This window comes from Channa argus, chromosome 11 (genome assembly GCF_033026475.1).
Source record: "Channa argus isolate prfri chromosome 11, Channa argus male v1.0, whole genome shotgun sequence".
NCBI classification, from domain to species: domain Eukaryota; kingdom Metazoa; phylum Chordata; class Actinopteri; order Anabantiformes; family Channidae; genus Channa; species Channa argus.
The window spans coordinates 8,427,964-8,446,003 of NC_090207.1; the positions used below are offsets into that span (position 1 = coordinate 8,427,964).

The window sequence follows — 18,040 nt, forward strand, 5'->3', positions numbered from 1 at the left end:
TTGTGTGTGAGTAACACACTAACCGAGAGAGAGATGGATAGTTGATTCACCCTACATGAGCATCAGCCAAAACTGGAACAATGAGTTCCCTGTTCAATTTGTCCCCTACCTACCCCCCATGTTTTTTCCAAACATGATCAGTTGAAACCAAATGGGTGAAACAACAGGGGAAGGAGTGAGAAGACATAAAACAACCCCGTGTAAGCTTTTAAGTTTCCATGTGTTTATTATAGTGACATTTTAGTCCCCTTACAACAAAGGACTTCACATTAAATCCAGACAGATGACAGATGATTGAATTCAGACAAGATCGGGGGCAGTGTGGAGCTTGGCCATCAAGAACCGCAGAGCTTACGTGCGCACACGCATGCACACACACACACACACACACACACACACACACACACACACACACAGAGAGAGGGTCTTGGAATTCACAGATTTGCTGTAACAATAGCAAATCTTTTTCTCTCTTGGTTAATTGGCAGTTGGGAACAAAAGTGCTTTTCTGGCTAAACAGAAAAATACAAAAAACATGACTTTAATAATGGAGAAGTGGATTTAATGCAATCACAACAGTCGGACATGGATTATGACTGTTTTCACATAACTAAAGAAGATAACAGGAGCTAAATCCCTAGTTTTTATACAAAACATGTTCTTTTTCAAGCAGCATTTACCAACAAACACCAACAAAAGGCACATGAAAGAGAAGTAAAAACAAACCCTGAATCAACAGTGGAAATGAACAGACTAAGATTCCCAGTTTTGTGTGTGTGTGTGTGTGTGAGACTGGGAACTGCTTCTGATGAAAGCTGAAGACAATTTTGAAGACAACCAATCTCTGGCAGGAAACATGATGACTATTAGTCAATTAAAGATGGAAGATCTGAGATTACTTCATCTGAACTACAGCAATAAAATGTTTTTATAACACCGTTACACCCAGACCTGATTACAGAAATAAAGTTGCACAAGTTTACAGTAAATAGCCTCTGAACTATCTAGATATTTAACATTCAACTCAAAATAAATACATTTATAAAATATGCCACAATAAGCATTACAATATTTGCTCCTCATCACATCATTAGGCTTGCCTTGCATGTCCTGAACACACTTTTAGGTTTGGCATTTGGCACACAAATTAAATACGTCATAATTTACACGAAGATCACAATCCTGGCAATATAATCTAAAATGTATAAAAATAATTGTCATATTATAAACACTAAATCATTCTATTAAAGGCTTACTTATGGGAGTTGCTGCCGGAAATATGACTATTAGCTGCCGCCTGGCTCCTCTGGGTTTTAAACTATATTAGGCACAAAAGGAGACAGAGAGCAACATGAACTCAAGAATATCGAGTATGACACCTGAATATTTGTAATATCAGCAAAAGAGTAAATGGCAAGAAATAAAGTTGTTTACAGAAGAAGGGTGTTTTACAAAGCAGGTTTACAAATCTCTGCAAGAGTCATGAAGAATTCATGTTGTTGACCCTAATAATTAGGTTTTGTTTCACAGTTGATGATGTATCTGTAGAATGAAGCATCCTTTTTCACAGTTGTTTGGCCAAACTAATAATAATAATAACAACTTTATAATCCCACTTTGTGAAACTGACCCTTGCTTTTGTCAGGTGTCCTCAAAACTCTGCATAGACCCCAGCCGTGCAGATGTGGGCAACACTGAACCAGAAGCGGTTTAACTTCCTGGTCAGCATGTGACACCAATCAAATCTCTTTCTCACACCCTCAACTTTGTGCTCTACATAAGAGATCTGCTAAACTCCGATCTGTGTCAGATGCCTGAGAAGCAGGAAGGTGGCACCCTCTTCTTTCACCCAGCAGCTTAGTCCGTCTTCCAGGCTGCGTTTAGGACCTTTACCACCTCCTCATAGATGATGAAAACTATAGCTACATCCAGGCACACACGGCCCAGCCGAGGAACTGTCCCTTTGTAAAAACTGTGAGCGGAGACAGAGAGGGGTGAATGCAAGATATAGGCACATTTATTAATAGCTGACCTTTTTCCATTTTATTTTAGTGTAACTTTAAATCTAGAAATGACTACACACATAATAGATTACAGTCAAGACTTGACCACATTTTCAAGGGTTTTCAGGGGAAATAATAGTAGAGATGTATTTTACTATTCAGCATTTGTTGTTTAAAGTTAATAGATGTGTTTAACACAAATAATATGCCACTGTGTGTTTCTTATGCACTGTTAACAGCATCGCAGATGATTCGAGCGGAAAGTCAAACAACACCAACTAGAGTGGAGGTGTACTTACGCTGAGAGGCCCTCATTTCTCAGGATCTTCACAGCACAGTCTAGGGTGCTTTTATATTTATGTGCTTCCAGACCCTTTGGAAAGTAAGGACACAGTGGCAAAGATGACAATGTGAGCTTTCTTTGAGTCACTAGTAAAACACACAGGGAAGTAACAAATTGTGATCCTGTGCTCATCGTGTTTTCTCATTACATAAGGTACCTGCATTCGAGTCTTGATGACATCTAGCGGGGTGTTTCCAAAGACACTGGCTGCTCCTGCTATGGCTCCAAAGACTCCAGTCACCAAGGGGTTAATAGCTTTGTTGGGGTTATCACCTTGTGAGAGGACGTAACAGCTGAGTCAGGAAATTTGAACAGTTGGTTAAAGTAAAGCCAGCACTACTTTTAAACAAAAAAAGCTGGATATGGTATATGACTGCTAAAACCGTGCAGGTGCTCTGTCAACACTATGGACCACAGACAATATATGGTTAATCAAATGTAGTCTTCATGTATACTTACCTTTGTACCAGTTCTTTAGAGAGGTCATCACAAAGAAACGAATAGCCTGGTTGGAGCCTTGTTTGAGGACAGTGGCAGTGAGACCCTGGTATGTCCCTTTTATTCCTATTTAGGAAAAGAGTTAGGACTTTTTCAATGAATGCAGCTGTATGTTTTCATTATGTGGCGCCATGCGTTTAGCTGCACTGCCCTGTCTGACCAGTAGATGTCAGGAGAACTACATGCAGTAAAGCTTCACCTTGTTCTCTGATGATCTCTCTGACTCCGTGATAGAAACCCTTGTATTTGGGGGTCAGTGAAGTCTGGTCATGAATAAATTTCACCTTGGGAGATAAAGAAGGAACAGGATACTTGTGACCCATAACAGAAAACAAGATTTAACTATTAATGAGAAAGACTAATACACTGAGACTGAATTTAGGAATTTCTATTTAATTATCTAATAAGATAATAACATCAGCATTGTGACAGTACACATCTACTTTTGGTCAATCTTTGCTATTCATGTCTACGGTGTTAGTTTTAATTTGTTTACCTATAACATACACAAATGTAAGATGGGCAGCTGCTTCATGCACACTCAGGTGTAAGACACTAAAACTCAAACTGACCACAGGTCTGTTAGTAACACACCTTGACAGTTTCCATTGGACAGACCACCAAAACAGCCTCCATCACCCCTGCTCCGAGCCCACACAGCAGCCCTTTGGTGCTTTCCAGTCGACCAGACTCATCTTTTGCACGATTACTGAGGAATTCAAACATTCCAAACCTGAGAAGGAAAATAGTGTCAAAATGGAATTATGGGAAATCAATTGAACATTGTTTAAACGGTAAATCTGTTAAAAGTACAGCTCTGGAAAAATGACATGCAAAACCAGTTTCCTCTTCATGTCTCCATGAGTACAAATAAAAACATGATCACAGATGCACCTCAAGGCAAAACATCCTTCGAAGTCAGATCTTCAGTGGAGACCAACTACTAAGAGTGCAGAATGCGCTTTAGGGTTTCATTTTATTGTTCGGCCTTCGTCCCCACTAAAGGATGCACCAATAATCTGCACAGACGTGTGTGCACCTGTGTCTCAAAAACTGATGAGTGACAACAGCTGAAATGAAAGTGAGCCCATACAGAGAGAGGTGTGGTTTTTGTATCTCTGTAATCAGAAAATGTTGTGCCAGCGAGTCCTTTACAAGAAAGGTTATTTATAGATGGAATTGAATTGTGGTGTGGCAGGATGCTGCCTGGGACATCTGCAAATGGGCGGGGGAGGACAGACACTTGTCCTTGATAAATGCCTTTTCTTTTCAGTTGACCTGGAATCATCACAGGACCAACAGAAGTCTTCTCTTCTACTCAGCTCTTCTGATTTTAGTTTTCTTCCCTGTCTGTCTACTAAGGAGAATAATTTTCCTCTGCTCATTAACGTACTACATCGGTTTCTCTGTCTCAGTTCTCGAACAGATTTGGTTTGTTTTGAAAGGCAGGGCCCTCAAAACTGTCCCCCACAGTTGAGCAGAAAAAACACTAACATCACTGCCTTTCTGCATACCACTTTCTGACTGTGAACAGCTTTTTAGCTTCAGGACAGTTAAAAATAAACTTCCCCACAGTTTGCTTGGTCTGCACAGAAATGGGACTGAACTTAATAACTAACCCTGTAAAACAAAAGCTGCTGGAGAGAAATATGCTACTGCCAGTTCTGCTCATTTGGCAATTTACTTCCATACCCTTGTAACAAGTGGTCTAACTTCCACCTTCTAAAGCTTTCTCATCCATGGTTTGGCTGACATCCACAGTCAGAGATGAGTAATTCTGGACAGCGGAGTGCTGCCCAATCTTCATTAATGGGACTTTCCACAAGGTCATTGTTCAGATGAAAAGAAGGTGAAGGAGAGAGAGAAAAAAAAAACCCAAAAAACAGGTTGGACAGACACAATGTGGATGAAAGGTTAAGGGGAGGAAAAGGTCAATGGCTCTCTTGTCAGTCTCTCTAATACTATCATGGCAACCCTTCAGCAAACTACATGGTGCATGATGTTGAATAAGCAATTAGTTAATGGAGATGCTACAGGCTGGGAATAGGAGAAGGAAGATAGAGAAAGTAATGAATTAATGGATTTATAGGGAAAGACGTCAATAGAAAAATATACTTGACATTTATTTTCCATTTAAACATTGGTGCTTTGAAAAACCTAATGTTTTTAAAGATTTTTCAGAAATGTACTTCTGTAGGTCTCTAGAGATTATTAAAATAAATCAAAGAGAAAAACTGAACTGGGGCTACAATAAGATGTGAAGCATGATACAGGGATTGGAATTCGATATATTTTAATATTGTAAGGAAGGCAATATATTGAGATAATTTTTTACCTTTAGGTTTATTAAAGCTGTCATAGTAGGAATACAACAATATACATTTAAAATCTAAATAAATAGAAGTTTACTCAGTCATCAGAACTAGATTATAAACAGCAGAAAATGAACTGTTGTCTACCACGATAGTTTGGAAATAAACTGTTCGTTAAAAATCAAGTGTTTTTGAGAATGAACAAAGTGTCACAAAACATAATGTCACAATACGCAAGCGTATTGATATTTTTTTTAACAGCCCTAGACATAAGCTATAATAGATAAAACATAATAATTACTTGTTTAAATGGTCAGGAACCACTTGCCTAGATAATTCAATCTAAATACAAATAGCTTGTAGACAGCCACCTATGTAAGACTTGTAATATATACAATGCAGTCAGAAGACGAGACCAAAAAGATTTCCTCCATCTTATAATTGCTTAGCAATAACACCTCCTAGGAGAGATAACAAAACAATTTAGATTCCCTCTGGAAAAGATGCTAAAGGCAGACTCACAAACTCAGATGTGCATACACACACACACACACACACACACACACACACTCACACACACACACACACACACACACTAACAGAGCATCAACACAAGTCTCCATCTTTGAACCCTATTGAGACCCTGTCCATGTTTGAGTGGCATCTCCGCTCTGCCTGGGTGGGCCTGTCTCTCCATCGAACAGACAGGTTCAAGCAGTACACACACACACACACACACACACACGCACAGAAAGAGAAAGGGAAGAAAAGAAAGAAAAAAAGAATAACAAAAAACTGTAAAAATAAAAGATTCTGCCATGGCCTTGTGCGGTGTGTTTGTGTGTTGGTGTCCTTGAATGCACTGCATTGTAAGGACTTGTCTGGAGACAAATGTCATTGCAAGGAAAGAATAACATAATTATACCAAAGGCTAGTGTGGCATTTATGCCTTGCATTGTGGGTAATGGACTGGAATAATTGGAGTATTCGAGTTAGTGGTTCCAGCTAGAAGATCAAAGCAGCTCAGCTAAAATTGTATTTCATCCAGCATTTACATCACACATGCACGCACACACACACACACACACACACATATTTAATTTGTGTGTTTGTGTCTATGCAGCCCATCACATCACCTAAATTCCATCTGTTACACTGTTTATTTTGTTTGCAACCTTGTAATTTTTAATTTTATTAATGGGAACCCAAACCAAGTCCAAACAGTGTCAGTACCATGTTAATTAATCAATTTCTTTTTCAAGCTAATTACTGTTTCCTTTTTATTCATTTTTATCCTTACAGTCATCAAATTTGACATCACAAATCTTACTTGAGCAATATACAGGAGTTCTACACCCATTCAGATTTATTTATTTTTTTGTCCTATCAGCTTATCCCGTGAGTTCAGGGTCGCCACAGGGGATCATTATTCAGCATTTTGATTTGGAACCTTTTTTTACACTGAATGACCTTCCTGACACAACCCTCCCCTCCCCAGTGCTGGGGTCAGGGATGGGTGGTTCAGTGTCTTCCACAGGAAAACTTCAACATGTATTCGGGAAGTGAGGGGTGCCAACTGAGCCGCTACCATTCCAGTTCTACACCTATTCACATAATCCAGGATAACTTCAGGGGTTTCATGTACCTGACTGCAGATTTTGGTATGGATCCATACAGCAGTGAGCTCAGTCCTCTGTACAGTCCTTTAACACCGTGACTCCGTACCGTCTGTTTTACACAGTCACCTGAAAGAGAAAGAAAAATATATGCATTATAAATTTATAAAATCTCAAACCTTTATTTGATTATACTTCGCATTACTACATGCAAATAAGTATTTTACTGTTTGACTTTTACATTGAAATTAGTATGTTAGTATTTTTTCTCAACAGTATCATAGATATAGTTCCACTGTCATGTGTAATTATTTTAAACAACACATAAGAAACATCAGTATCACCTTCAAATAATCACCATCACAATTTGACACCGTAGTGTTTTATGTCAAATTGAACCACAGGCTAATTCCTTAAAAACATTGTGCTTTTCCTTGGTCTTGCTTCTGACTCCTGGAGACATGAGTTCAGTAATCCATGTTGTGCTAGTTAAGCAAACGAACAACTGGCCAAGAAAACCAACAGCTGTCTCGAGCACTCATTAGTACGGTCTGGAATCCTCAGAGCTTCAGCCAACATTAATTGATCCTGTATGTGTGTGTGTGTGTGTGTATGTGTGTGTGTGTGTGTGAAGCTGGTGAACACGGAGGGTGAGTGTGCATGTGTGCACTGGTCTGTTTTAAGTCATATAAACAACAAGCACAGTGACAGCCTGCCAGAATCCCTAATGTACCTGAAGATGGTGGATAATTTGGTAATGAGCTCCTGTGAGAGGACGAGAGTAAGGGTAAAAAACCGAATACACGATAGATGGATGGGTAGATGTAATCTTTGAATTTAGACTATTAAACCTCTGACTGTTTATTATTGTACAATGGTATAATGCTGAATATGTTTATATGTTAGTGATATTGCACTAAGGCTTTGCAGTTCTGTTATATAATGTGTTTCCCAAAATAAAACGATTACTCTAATGATGACAGTTGTCCTATTGGTTTACTGTGTTTTCGTAGTATTAATGTTGTTTTTATGTGATCTTGCAGCAGAAAGAATTTCAATAGGAGCTTAACTGATCTCATTCCAGAGAAATACAGTACAGAGGCTTTCTCTCCGAGTTGCACCCGTGTTTGCTCCAGTTTTATTTAGTGTCTGTTTCTTAATATTTCTTAATTTAAAACAACAATTGAATGAACTTGTTCTTTATCAGCAGTGGATGTCTGTGTCTGAGCTGGCAGATATTTGATGTTAAATTGAAGCCCACATTCAGCATGATATTTGGGCAAAGTGACTATGGCGGATCACCCTCACCTATTCCTCTGTATTTGGGTGGATTGGCCCTCTCATCCAGCTGTAACTGTGTTTTGACGTATTCTGTGGGGAAGGTGATGCAGATCTCTATGCCACCAGCAATTCCACCTGAAACACACAGCAAATCAGAGCAGAGGAACATTAATATGACCAACAAAAAGAACACACACGGTTTAAACTTGAACCTAATGAAAAAGCACTAACTTTGGCCTGGCAGCTTTGTTAACATATAGCTGAAACGTAACATCTCTGCCTGGCTGCAACCTTTCCAGTCTCTCTCATGAATTACAAGGAGGTGCCATTACGTCATGGATCATTACAGTGACTCCACAAATGACTTTCTCTCCATAAACATTAAAAGCACTTCTGCTGGGGGAGGGAGAGTAACGAGCCAGGCGAGTATGAATCAACTGTTCCTGCCATGGCTGAACTTTACAGTGACTGTGCAGTGAGAGCCAACACAAGCGAGGGTTGTGTAGGGAAATGTAGCTGCCTTCTAAATGTTGGACTAATGTGTATTCCATATATTTACACTCAAACATATAACCATATTTTATTTTGATCATAGTTTAATAATACAATGAGCAAGAATAAATCATTTAACATAGGTAAACATGATTTATTCTTGTTCATTGCATTACTATAACATGTTCACGTTTTCTTGATTTGATCAGATACAAGTTCAAATTTTTTGAGTGTAGTATTAATTTGTGCTGCTATTAATTCAAATATAAAGAAGGAAGTCAAGGATTAAAATTTAGTGAATGACATATTCATTCAAGTTACTGCTGCAGGGTTCTGTTTGAAACCTGCCACAGACGACAAATTCAGGAGATGTGTCCAAAAGCTAATGCACAACAGAGATGAGTCACAAGGAAAGAAGGGAGGATGAAGGGAGGGCGGACATTAATTAAATTATCTGCTCAGCCTGCAGGGAGGGGCTCCATTACCCAGGCCAAGACCATCCATTAAGTCAATGACACAGACACACACATGCACACAAACACACTGTGTAAAGGAAACACACACTCAGCTCGTGTTTACACAGGAAAATATCAACATGCCACCCAAACAGCAAAAAATAACTCCTCGGCCTGGAAAATTTATCTGGTTAATTATGAAGAGTATTTTACTGTAAATGATTTGCATTTGCGCCAACTCAGGACATTTAAAAGTCTGCAATAAACTAGTGAGTGTGAAATCATAAATGGAAATGCTTTTTATTCCTAGAATATCCTGAATCCTGATCTGGCTCAAAGAGAAGTGTTTTCAGCAGGAAGTGGGTTTCTGTGTTTCTGTGCTGAGAACATAAAAAAACTCTTCTATGAAGCTACAAAGTATTATGTGAGATTACAGCCTTTAGATTATTGACATAAAATGTATGTACATGTTGTATGTAAAATATAAAATGCATACAGTCTGTGTGCTGCTTTGAATCTATTCTTTGTCTTGCATCTGTGGGCCATTCACTGTCTCAGGTAATAACTTTCAAACGCCACAAAGAACTTTAACTGTTATTCAGTGATTCAGTTGAGTCCTATTTCACTTTCACTATTTAAATCAGAGAGTGAGATTATTTTATTTGTTTCTATCTATTCTTTCTATAACTACTTTCTTTTTTATTGAAAATTCTCATTTTCATTTGTGTGGGACTAAAGTAGGACTATGAGCACATATATCACGTCAGACTAACAATTTCTTATTACAGGTGTATTTTTGTGCAAATGATTTATCTCCCAGTACTGTTTCTCTTACAGTATAAATATTTATATAGTGTATTTTTAAATTTAGCTCTGCAGTTTGGCACCTTTCACATTTCTTTGTTGCCACGAACTTTATGCCCCAACCACCTACTGAAGCAGCATCACCTCAAGTTGAGATAAAGAACATACATTTAACTACCGTTTAACATACTGTACATGGTAGTAGGGGATAGCATGGTAATGCAAATCAAATAGTAAAAGTTTCCATACACATAACACAAGGGATATCTTCCTGGTGCTTGGTTGTTGTCAGTCTTTCATAACCTGCATCTAAGTTGTTTCAAAGCCTGAAATGGTTCTGCCTCTGCTTTTCTTTATCTACATCTCTTCCTCTGTGAGTACAGTTGATCTAATAAAAAAATAAATGGCAAATAAATAACTATGTTTTTATATATGCACGTTGTCACTTCATGTAACTTTATAAAAATCCACTGTTGAAATTTTGTGATTGTTGACATTAAATCAGTTAAAACTCACAACAAAATGTGTCACAGGTTGAGATCATAATATCTGAGGTATATGGTATTACTGAGTCTACCCTATATTTAATTTAGTGTTTTATTTCTGTGACCTGAAGGAGTTTAGCTAATCTCACCCCATTAGAAGCAATATAATTTAGTAATTATAACGGAATAATGTTAGTTCTCAAATGCCCAGAATTTATTATACGTACATTCACTTACTCAGCAGTATTCAAAAAATATGCACTCTACTGAGAGAAATCCTGACATTCATGTTCTTAGACACACACACACACACTCTCTCTCTCTCTCTCACCAGGTCAAAGCCATTGTGATTTTTGTAATTTTCGTGGAGTGCTAAGTAAGTACACAATGACCGGCAGAGACTTAAATCACATGAAATCACATTTCCAAAACTCCATCCCAGTAGTCCTGATCTGTGATCAGTGGGTCAGTGTGTCTTACAGAAGGAAAAACAATAAACCTCATTCATCTGATTTCAGCCAAGGCAGAGCTGCATGTGAAAACCAAGCAGTAGTCACTCACAGGCAATGACTCTGCAACGGATTCAAACACATAATCAATCCTCATCAGACACACAGTGTCTATGGAAGAGAAGCAGCTTGTTTGTCTTCTAGTCCACTTTGCAGCCTAAATCCAATACAAACACACACACACACACACATTTACAGATGACACCCTAAATGACTCCTGTGTTGCTGCCAAACGTGGGTTACACAAGCAACAATGGCCATTAATCTTTATCCTCACAAACCCGCTCTGCTCTCTGTTCATAATTTTTCTCTTGGCAGCACCTTCCTTCACCTCTCTCCTCATCCCCCAGCTACTCTTCTCCACACTGTGCCATAAAATCAATGCATGAAAAACAGATCTTTGACACTCACTATTACATGAGAAGAAATTGAAAAGGTATTGGGAGTGATATTCAGAAAAACACAGAATGAGGACCCTCCACTTTTAAAAAGAAAAATCTTTGAGGACCTAATTTTTCTCACAAAGACCTTGTCATACAGAAAGGGAAGAATTGGTTTTATGTATACAGGTATATTAGTTTTATAGGTCATTTTACTATGACACACACAACAAGAAAAGCAGAACATTGTCACAACTGAGAAAAAGAGAAAATACCATAAATTCTTACATATCAGGATATTTGTTGATTAAGCACCTGTTATAATAATGTTTAAGCTTTGTTGTGCAGAAACATATTTTAACACATTAAACAACACATATAAGAACACTTGGTGTGCAGTATGAGTATACAGTATATGCACATACACACACATATCCAAGAATCAGAGATGCTCATGAATATAAAATGTCAGCCTCTTATAGAGAGTGACAGGAGACCAGGTGAGCAGGCAGACAGCTAGCTGACTGGGAGTTTCTAAAATCCTGCCCTGCCTGGTTGGAGACACTAATGAGCACCCAACACATCTGGTCCACCATGAAACTCCTTTTTATTCGCCAGAACTGACAGTAAAGTACAGGCTACGAATGTGGTAGCTTCTAAACATTTCTGGAGCACTACAATATTTCATTTAAGTACTAACATTGTAGACTAGCAGCTGAGCAAAATGATTCATCATACATCTGCTGTTCTGCTGAGTAGTTGTGGATTTTTTTTTTGCAAGCACTGTTGCTGTGAAACTTAACAAGATTAATCTTTTTTTCTACCAAGTTCACCCAAAACAACATCTTATGTGTATATGTACATGCATAGAAAACTAATAAGCACTTTTATATCAGAACTGATCAATTATCCATTCCGATGATCCTCTTTGGTGTGGAAAGGAAATATGGTATGTCCACATCTCCAACCCAAATGGAGAACATAGCCAGAGGACTTATGTACTTCAAACATGAGGTGTCCTATTAATAGAGATCCAATATTTCTGTTTGCCTCTTGAAAAACATTAAAAGAATATTTAATATGACAGCTGGCCTTTTAGGCTTCCTCTGTCCTAAACAACACTCCCCAGTGCTACACAGATGCTTAATTACAGAAGGGATGTTGATTAATTTTACATGGGAACTGTGCCTATAACCCTGCAGCATGCAGACTGTACACTAATTTACACGAACACAGCAACTACACACAGGTTGTTTTGAAAGGAAACAGTTATAGACAAGGTTGAATAGTGAATGTAATAAATGATTGTAGTTCATCTGCCTTTTGATTTAAAGTGTCATCACATATTGAAAGGAGGTGGGAAGATGCAGTTAAGGTCACTTATTAGTTCCCAATACAAAACACAGAAAGGACAATAACCAAAAGTGTTCATAGTTTCACTGCTTCCAAAAGAAAAAAAAGACACTGATCTCAAGAAATTAGAATATTTGAAACAAGAAAGACCAAGAAAGCCAACATTAGTAGCTCTCCGACAAATGATAGTCAGAGGTGTAACCCTTCTGACTCACAACCTTACTACCTTATGGTAGTTCCTAGTTAGGTTGGCACGTGTCTTACTAGACTATTCTTCGATGATAAATAGTTTCAGCTCATCCAAACTGTAAGGCTTTCAAGCGTGGACTTTAACCTTGAGCTCCCACCACAGGTTCTCAACAGGGTCGGCATTTGGGATCTTTGAGGGCCAGTCCAGGACCTGGATTTTTGTGTCCTGCGAATGTTTTTCACCAAAACGGATGTGTGCTTCTGGTCGCTGAATTGCTGAAAGACGGTGAGCGGTGACCTCAAACTAGACTGGAAGATGTTTTTTTAATATTATCTTTAAAAATGTCAACATATTGTTCTTTCTTCACAACTACATGTACCAGTATAAGGTTCCCTGTGCCTGAAACAACCCTGCAGCATTATGCTCCCACCAGTATGTTTAACTGTGGGAACTGTGGTTTTAGGGTTAAACGCTTATCCCTTCCTCCATTACACAAAAGCAGGATCCATGGGCGCAAACAGCTCAAGTTTGGTCTAATCAGACCAAAGGACAAACTTCAAATAAATCATCCCTATTGTTCAAATGTTTACACGTAAATTTCAGTCTGGCTTTAACGTGCTACCATGTGAGCAATGGAGTTTTATTTGGACGAAGACCTCAAAGCCCACTAGCCCTGACTATTAGAGTCCCTTCGGTAAAGTTCAGTGGTGACTGACTGCCACAATTTTCACTACATTAGTATGAAAAAACCTGACCTTTATTTTACATTCCAACATGTCCCGAATAGGGGCCTTATAACTTTGATGAACACTTTTTTTGAATGATGCAAACATTAAATAGAATTTTAAGGAAATGTTTCCTTGGGGGCTAATAGTTTTGGCCTCTCCTTTACATTTTCTGGGACTGCCGCTGCTCAGCAAGTCTGAGTATTTCTGTACACAGGCCTACTGACAAGGCAATTACTTCAAAATTTATTACAATGCTGTGAATACTTTAAATTTGACAAGTAGCAAATAAATGTTCACATGATCGATTTCTGTAATTTAAGATTTAAGTGCCATTAATCAAAACTCTTAGATGAAAGGCTGACAGAAAATCTATTTTTTTTTTTGTATGTTAAAGAAAACATGCTCTGCAATGTAATGTATACATGTACTACCACATCTTTAGTCATAAAAGGAACCTCTAGGAATCATAAGGAAAGAGCGGCCGCTAACAGGCCAACAGTGAGGGTGGTTAGGGGCTGAACAGAGGAGTCTGTGATTTATTGTCTTGGCTCCTGGTATTTGGGCTCAGCAAGCAGCAGAAACATTGGATGGGAGTGGACTGTGTACGTCGCCTGTGACGTAAGAAAACAGACAGTAAGTCCATAGTTTGATGAGCCCTGTGAGCCTGAGAGGAGACAGCCACTCAGAAAACCTAACTGACTGCCCTGAGGCTAAAAGAGAGAAGACAAATAGGAAAAGAGGAGCGGGAAAAGTGACAAAAAGAATGAGTCTGCCTCAGTCAAAAAATCCAATCTCTAATAAATCAAGATAAAAAGAGAACAGTTCCCCCCCCTCTCTGTACAGCCCTCTAATGGTCTGAATCCACACTATCTTGAGCAAAAGGTTTATAAATGAAAGCCACAGCAGTGTATGAAAGCATACCAGCAAGCAAATCAGGGCCAGAGACCCATTTCGCACTCTCTTACCCTCAAGCACCACACACACAAAACTCCTTGTGTGTTTTAATCTCGGTCATGACCAGTGACTGCTGAGAGAGGACTTAAACTAACCAACAGGAGCAGAAAGAGCTTGTAGGCCCCTAAAAGCTTTGTAAATGTGCAATGTCCAACTCCCTCCCCAACCACTGTCTATGTGGGCTCTCTAACCTATTAAGCTTTGACCTTCTGCTTCTTGCTTTGTCTACTTAGAGCCTTCAGGCATGTTCAAGTGACTCACTCTCCTCACTAAGACATAACTGCTAACCACTTCAAATAAAGTGTAACTAGCAAGTCCAGAAGAGAGATGTGAGCTGTATTTATGAACTGCCACTTACTCAGCTGAGTGAAAAAGATGTAAATGATCAGCTGTGGGTTCTGATGTATGATATCTCAGGTCAGGAGACAGTTTATAGCCTAGTCATCCAGGTGATGCTCTGACCAAAGCATTTTCATTTTCTCTGTTAAAAGACAGTGATGAATGATTGGTTCCTTCACAGTGAGGCTTTGAGGAGTCAGAACTGGGACAGAGAGAATGCAATAATGCTACAGTTGCAAAACTGGACGGACAGGGTTGAGATGAGCTAAACGGCAGAGTTAGGAGAACAGGGTGCAATACTGGGACATATCCAGTCAATCAGGCTGCACAGGACTGGGTGGGGGAAGGGAAGGGTCTCAGCACTGCCACTGTTCCCTTTCTAGTGAAGACAGGGTGACATGAGTCAGGAGAGGAGGTTTTGTTCTCTGCCTCTCAGTGCACTCAAATCATTAAGTTAATTTTTATAATAAATACATTAAATTACATACTGACTATTTGTGACTTCACAGCTTAGAGATTTGGACATGATAGAAAGTCTGACATCTTTGTAATGTCTGCGAGAGGATTAACACAAGCACAATAAATTTTTGCTGTGTTAACGATTCATCCATGGTAAAAAAAATGTTATTACAGCCAAATCAAACTAATAATAAAACAGATATGTAGCATTCTTGAAAAAAAAACTTTTTTTTTTACCTGTGGTTCAGTCATTCATGTTCAACTTTATTTGCCTGGGTGCTGTTTTTTGTCATTATTGTACTTCTACATGTAAACCATATAACCATGGAGCATAATAACATAATAATAATCTGAAATGAATGGGCATGTAAAAACTTTTGTCATTAACATCAGCTTTTACTCGTGTAGCTGTACAGTATGCAGATAGTTCAGTGATGAAACACTTGCTGATTTCATCTTATCAATTGTGTTGATTTGAGGTTTTTTTATATAGTGTTTTCGAGCAATTTAGACACATGGGCTCGAGGATTTTACACTTGACATTCTTACTACATTCTGATATTTGATAGCCAACATCACCCATTAATCAGTCCAGCAAACAGTAGAATAACTAAACAAAGCCCTAAAAATGTTTGTTTTTAATCTTTAATCAGAAGGCAGAAATGTGTGTGCTGCCAGATAGCAGCATAAAGCAAGCTTTAATACAGCAGCACCTCAGAGAGCCTCTTCATCAAGTGGAGCTGCTGATTCCTGATCATCATCACATGAGGGGGTCAAGAGGTTTGAGGCCGGGGGGGGAGTGCAGAGCAGAGTGGGTTCCTGAACCTCAGCGGGAATAAACCAGTGACTCACAGAAATGGCTAAAAGCAGCACGACTGCAGCAGCGCAGCAACCAAACAACTGATGTTAAAATTATGAGGATTGATTATGCAATTTTGTTCCTTGTTTTTGTAAGAAATGCCTGACCCTTGCTGGTCACAGCTTTAGTGCAACAGATGTTTTTATTCCAGCCTACTAATCAATATAGTATAGAATAAGGAATGTTCTAGGTTTACAGCTCTGGATTTGGCTCTGCTTATTTACTTTGGATGTTTTTCGTATGGGTTTGTGACATATTTGTTAACCCATTACTTCATATCTTATCCTCTTGCTGTATCTGAGAGAGAAACCACAAATAAGCTCCACAAGCTGACAGACAATCACTCAAGGGTGAAAAAACAGTCCCACCACAAGGTCTGTTTAGCAGGTGTTCAGGAGCTTTTTAATCCTATTATATAATTTTCAACAGCAGATGGATGTTGTCCAGTTGCGATCAGCTTCTTAAAGCTAACAATGGCAAGAAATTGTTTAAGTGCACAGACAAATGAATAAATTGCAAATAAATTTGCAATTCCAACTGGGTAAAATCCATATTAAACTGTTTCTTCCGTTATATTCTCTCAGATCTCTTGCTTGATTCTTTGATCACCACAAATACGAATGAGACCTTCCTGGCTCTAGTGTATTGTCACAGCATCACTCTTCCCTCACAGCATTTTGCAAAGTGCACTAGAGGTGAGCTTTAGACATGATTGATTAAACATCAATGCAGCAGGAAAGATGTGATCATGTCAGGACATGGTAGGGGAAAAAAAACTGATTTCTTCAGTGTGTGCACTGAAATATGAAGGCCGGAACTTTTCATTTTGCAATAGATCAATGCAATAGGCTGCAGATGGTTTGTGGGTAAGTTGGTCTGTTAAAACAATGATTACTTTGATTAAATCATATTGAATGTATAGTTGTTTAACATTTGGACACACATGATTAGGTTTGCCATCAAAACAACAACAATAAAATGAAGCTATAGCAATGCTGCCAAAATGTCACAGGAGGGTAAAATCGAAGATTTGAACTATTCCTTTAAGTTGTAGGCGGTCTGTAGTCATGAATAAGTAATGATCTCACTAAATAGTATGTTGTGAGAATACAGTAAGTTTTCGTGAGCTGAATGCGGATGTAAGTTGTATCCTGTCAGCTCGCCACGACTGCGCTCGAAATCACACATACTATTTTAACTTTGTATTACTTGTAATTTTGTCCAACTCCGACTTTTCCGTGTGACAAATCCCCATGAACTTACCTGCCAGAATGGCTTTTCCCGGGTGAGTTAATTTCGCTTTTCCCGCCGGTGCCGCTGCCGCCAGACTTCGCGGTCTCGAAAAGGGGCTGATAAATGTGCCTTTATCCTGCATTGTAGCCGAAAACAACACGGTCGCGTCTACGAAAGCTTTTTGTCTTATTGCAGTTATCTCCAATTAGCTAGTTTGCTATTTCTTTATGAAGGCGGCTGGAGCGCGCAACACTTGGACGGCTGATGTCTTATGCGCTTTCCTGGATGCAGGTGAACTGACGCGCCCGGAGACTCCAGCTGATCTCGGTCTTGACTGTGGGCGGGTCCTGAGACTGTCTGCGAAGTTAGGACCTTCAATATAATCCGATAGCTGTTCTTTGTAACTATGGTAACGCTGTTCCGCGACAGTAGTGCGTAAGAGAGCGAAGCCGGAAGCGAGGAGAGGCGGACAAAGAGTTATCCTCCCGTATCCTGCTGCCGCGTGGAACCGTGTGGCAATTTCTCCACAAGCCGTAGTGAAGGTAAACAACCAGAGCCTGGTGTATGACTGGACCTAGTGGGTGTCTCCCTGGGTGCTTTTATGAGAGAGGACCGTTCCACAACAGAGGAGCTGGGCGTGGCGCAGCCTGTGTCTGCCTGTATTAACGCATCGCCACAGCGAGATAATTAAAACTGATTCAAACAAAGAGAATCGGGAGCAACAACTATTTTCTCAGCAGCACATAG

At 39.2% G+C, this 18,040-nt stretch overlaps 1 protein-coding gene across 1 annotated transcript; it reads right to left on the minus strand.

Moving 5' to 3' along the window:
- Positions 1 to 525: 525 nt before the first annotated feature.
- Positions 526 to 17,873, minus strand: si:dkey-178e17.1 (tricarboxylate transport protein B, mitochondrial). Its single transcript, XM_067521890.1, has 9 exons — positions 17,324 to 17,873; positions 8,081 to 8,188; positions 6,802 to 6,901; positions 3,439 to 3,577; positions 3,044 to 3,128; positions 2,806 to 2,910; positions 2,504 to 2,619; positions 2,303 to 2,376; positions 526 to 1,972 (listed from the first exon to the last, which is right to left on the minus strand). Exons 1-9 carry the CDS (start codon positions 17,433 to 17,435, stop codon positions 1,858 to 1,860), a joined length of 954 nt encoding a protein of 317 aa, XP_067377991.1. The 5' UTR covers positions 17,436 to 17,873; the 3' UTR covers positions 526 to 1,857.
- Between the last annotated feature and the right edge of the window lie 167 nt (positions 17,874 to 18,040).